General features: G+C 48.8%; 1 protein-coding gene across 3 annotated transcripts in view; it reads right to left on the bottom strand.

Moving 5' to 3' along the window:
* LOC135251306 (transcriptional repressor p66-alpha-like) overlaps positions 1–5,000 on the bottom strand; it is a 28,722-nt gene that overhangs the window by 9,554 nt on the left and 14,168 nt on the right. For all 3 annotated transcript variants that reach the window (XM_064328633.1, XM_064328631.1, XM_064328634.1), the window contains exon 2: positions 3,941–4,223. In XM_064328633.1, coding sequence (XP_064184703.1) covers positions 3,941–4,215 — 275 coding nt within the window. In that variant the 5' untranslated portion in view covers positions 4,216–4,223. The remainder of the gene's footprint in view (positions 1–3,940; positions 4,224–5,000) is intronic.

The following is a 5,000-nucleotide window of genomic DNA, read 5'->3' on the forward strand; positions in this document are numbered from 1 at the left end:
AGAGTAAAGGATGGGAAAGGTATAGAAAGAGAGTGTGTGTGTGTGTGTGTGTGTGAGAGAAAGGGCTGATCATGGCTGTTCTCCCCTGAGATACTGTGCTGATGTACGTGTGCCATGCAGCCTCAGAGTCAACTGCTTTACAGAACACACTGAGAGCACCTCCCAGCATGCAACAGTCCCTTAACGTTCTGAACACACCAAGAGCACTTCCCAGTGTGCAACAGTCCTACCCTTTAACACAAAGTATCCTCTGTGCACTTGTCCTTAGCGTCCTGAACCAAGCCAGAGACAGCGTCCCAGTGTGCACGTCATCCGTTATAAAGTTAGCTTCAGCTCTCCTGTGCTCGCTCCTGAGGAAGGCCAAACTGTGAACCTCACAACACGACCCACAGTCCGCAGGTCCTCTTGCCCTCCAAACCAACCAAACGGAACCCAAGCAAAGACAATCATGTTCCAAAGCCCTACAAAGCCAAAATGGAAAAACCAAGCAAAGATCAATATTTAAAGTATTAAGCTTATAATGAAAAATAAAAAATTTATTAATTTTATTAACTCAGTGGATTCTAAAATCAAAACAGAGACATCAATCTCAAACTGATAAAAAGTGGACGAGATAAACACAGAGAGAGTTTGGGGTGACAGAGGGAGGGAAAAGGTGAGGGGGGGCTTATTTTAGGAAGGACAAGGTTCCCCTCCCAGCCTTTCCCCGTTCCCCAAAAAAATAAAAATAAATAAATGAACACTATTTCAGGACAGCATCTCAAAGATTGCAAAAAACCACTTCCTGTGTTTCAATAAGTCAGCCGCGGGGGTCACGTGACCAAGGCATGTCTCTCAGCGTGCGGTCATGTGACACACACACCACGCCCAACCCACACCCTCCCCCCACCCCCCCTCCTTTAACTGTTCCTTTCCAATGTGGAAACCATGGCAACAGCCGGCTGGAACCGGTCTGTGACACAGAGCCTTCATTTTGTGGAGAGAGGGAGGGCTCAGGTGGTGGGGGGCGGGGGGGAGGGGGTGGAGCGGCTGCCGCCCCAAACTTTTCTAAAGGGCATGCTGTGGGGGGGGGGGGGTTGTGAGCAGGGGGGGGGGTAGAGTCTCCACTTCCTGTGTGACGGGAACAGCACTCCCACACGGTGCAATGCGTTAAAACAGAACCCAGCAGCCCAGGAGAGACACTCACACACTATACACACACACACACACACACACACTCACTATACACACACTCACACACACACTCACTATACACACACACACACTCACACACTATACACACACACACTCACTATACACACACCACATCACACACACACACACACACACACACACACACACACACCACTATACACACACCACACACACACCACACTATACACACACACACACTATACACACACACACACACACACACACACTATACACACAACACACACACACACACACACAACACACACTCACTATACACACACACACACACTGTACACACACACACACACACACTATACACACTATACACACAAACACACACACTATACACACACACACACACACACACTCACTATACACACACACTATACACACTATACACACACAAACACACACACTATCACACACACACACACACACACACTATACACACACACACACTACACACACCACAACACACACACACTCACACACTATACACACACACTATACACGCACACACACTCACACACACACTATAAACACTATACATGCACACACACACATTACACGCACACACACACACACTATATACACACACACAACAAACCCCTCTACCCACACACGCATATACACAAACACACACACACTCTGCCTGACCACAAACCCTTACACACATGCACGGACATACACACACTTTATGGTTTAACAGACACCACCATCCCCCACCTCCACCCCCCTGCCTGGCATCCCTCTGACACACAGGCAGATCACACACACACACACACACACACAGAACTTATTACACCTACATAACACACAAACTAAAAGGTGGATCTCCACAACACAACCCAGGCGTGGTCCACTTCACCCAAACCAAGCCCGTCCCCCGCCTCTCACCCTGTGATGACCCAGCTGAAACCCCCCCCCCCTCTTTAAACAGGTCACCGGCGGCATAGCTTCACAACACGTCGCCCACTTTTTAAAATCATTCAAATAAACACGCCGATCTTTTCGAGAAGGCCATTCACCTGCTCAATCGAACATTCCGGGTTTCTGAAATATTTTCTTACTGCGGAATGCTTAAAGGAAACAGAACTATTGTCCAAAATGTAATTAAAATTACTAGAAAAAGACAGATTAAGTACAACATAATAAATAACAAATTTCAAACAGAATACATTTAATTTTGTATTTGGTATAGACTGAGCGACCATCCTTTGTTTTAAACCAGAGCCATCCAGCTCTGTTCCTACAGATCTCTGCCAATGAGTCAAATCTGGTCACATTTAGGTTTGGAGTGAAAACCTACAGGACTGTAGACCTCCAGGAACAGGTTTGGACAGCCCTTCTATGCACACGAGTGAGTGTCAGTATTCGACAGCAATTCAACGACGAACGACGCTATTGGTCGAGAAAAGACAGCACGCAGAGTATGACAGGAGGACGGCTCCTGCTGGTTTGCTTTGATTGGAAGAGGAGAGGTGGAATGTGGGGGTGGGGGAGGGGGGGGGTATGCTGGCCCCCCCTCTCTGCTCCATGGTTAACTTTACAGATGTCCACATCCAAGTGCATACGCTAAAATGCCCTCCATCACTGAGACTAACAGTCCACGAGTATCCACAGAGAGATAAGGGGAGGGAAGAGAGAGAGTGGGGGGGGGGGGGGTACGAGACAAAGAGAGGGAATGATAGAGGGAGGAAGAGAGAAAGAAGGCCAGAGAGACAGAGAGAGGAAGAGAGAGAGAGGTATACACACATTTGTGATGAATTTAGTTTCGCTTGCACATCACAATTTCTGCAAGCAATTGGATCCTGCAGATAAAAACTCTCCTAAGAGTCAACCTGAGCAAAGCACACAGAACCTGCACATACCAGCATCTCTGAGACTACTGCATAACCCAACAACCCAACAGACACCAGCATCTCTGAGACTACTGCATTACCCAACAACCCAACAGACACCAGCATCTCTGAGACTACTGCATAACCCAACAACCCAACAGACACCAGCATCTCTGAGACTACTGCATAACCCAACAACCCAACAGACACCAGCATCTCTGAGACTACTGCATAACCCAACAACCCAACAGACACCAGCATCTCTGAGACTACTGCATAACCCAACAGACACCAGAATCTCTGAGACTACTGCATAACCCAACAACCCAACAGACACCAGCATCTCTGAGACTACTGCATAACCCAACAACCCAACAGACACCAGCATCTCTGAGACTACTACATAACCCAACAACCCAACAGACACCAGCATCTCTGAGACTACTGCATTACCCAACAACCCAACAGAGACCAGCATCTCTGAGACTACTGCATAACCCAACAACCCAACAGACACCAGCATCTCTGAGACTACTGCATTACCCAACAACCCAACAGAGACCAGCATCTCTGAGACTACTGCATAACCCAACAACCCAACAGACACCAGCATCTCTGAGACTACTGCATAACCCAACAACCCAACAGACACCAGCATCTCTGAGACTACTGCATTACCCAACAACCCAACAGACACCAGAATCTCTGAGACTACTGCATAACCCAACAACCCAACAGACACCAGCATCTCTGAGACTACTGCATAAATGCAAAAAATAAAATGTGTGTGTGTGTGTGTGTGTGAGTGTGTGTGTATAAGAGTGTGTGTGAGTGAGTCTGTGTGTGTGTGTGTGTATAAGAGTGTGTGTGTGTGTGTGTGTGTGTGAGCACACCGGGGCACTGGCCTTTTGGCGGTGCTCATGTCGACGGGCTGGTCTCCGGTCTGAACCTCCACTTTGATGGTGGCCTTCACCTCCCCGGCGTTCAGGATGCTGGACACCCTCCCCACAGGCTCCGCCTTCCCTCCGCCTCCTCCTCCTCTGGCTCCGCCCCCAGGGTCGCTCTTCAGCAGGTCCCCCCTGTCCAGCCGCACCTTCTTACTGTCCACCTCCGCGGGCGGGGCGTCCCGCTCCAGCGCCCTCTTCTGGCTGCGGGTCTGCCGCACGGCCTCCTCCGCCATGGCAACACCTGGGGGGGCGGAGTCAGACACATCATGAATATTCATATCATCATTAGCATGTCTGGGGGGCGGAGTCAGACCACATCATGAATATTCATATCAGCATCAGCATGTCTGGGGGGCGGAGTCAGACCACATCATGAATATTCATATCATCATCAGCATGTCTGGGGGGCGGAGTCAGACCACATCATGAATATTCATATCATCATCAGCATGTCTGGGGGGCGGAGTCAGACCACATCATGAATATTCATATCAGCATCAGCATGTCTGGGGGGCGGAGTCAGACCACATCATGAATATTAATATCATCATCAGCATGTCTGGGGGCGGAGTCAGACCACATCATGAATATTCATATCATCATCAGCATGTCTGGGGGGCGGAGTCAGACCACATCATGAATATTCATATCAGCATCAGCATGTCTGGGGGGCGGAGTCAGACCACATCTGGGGGGTGGAGTCAAACCACATCATGAATATTCATATCATCATCAGCATGTCTGGGGGGCGGAGTCAGACCACATCATGAATATTCATATCATCATCAGCATGTCTGGGGGGCGGAGTCAGACCACATCTTGGGGGCGGAGTCAGACCACATCATGAATATTCATATCATCAGCATGTCTGGAGGCGGAGTCAGACCACATCATGAATATTAATTTAATCATCAGCATTTCTGGGGGCGGAGTCAGACCACATCATGAATATTAATTTAATCATCAGCATTTCTGGGGGCGGAGTCAGACCACCTCATGAATATTCATATCATCATCA

This window comes from Anguilla rostrata, chromosome 3 (assembly GCF_018555375.3).
Source record: "Anguilla rostrata isolate EN2019 chromosome 3, ASM1855537v3, whole genome shotgun sequence".
In the NCBI taxonomy this organism is placed as follows: domain Eukaryota; kingdom Metazoa; phylum Chordata; class Actinopteri; order Anguilliformes; family Anguillidae; genus Anguilla; species Anguilla rostrata.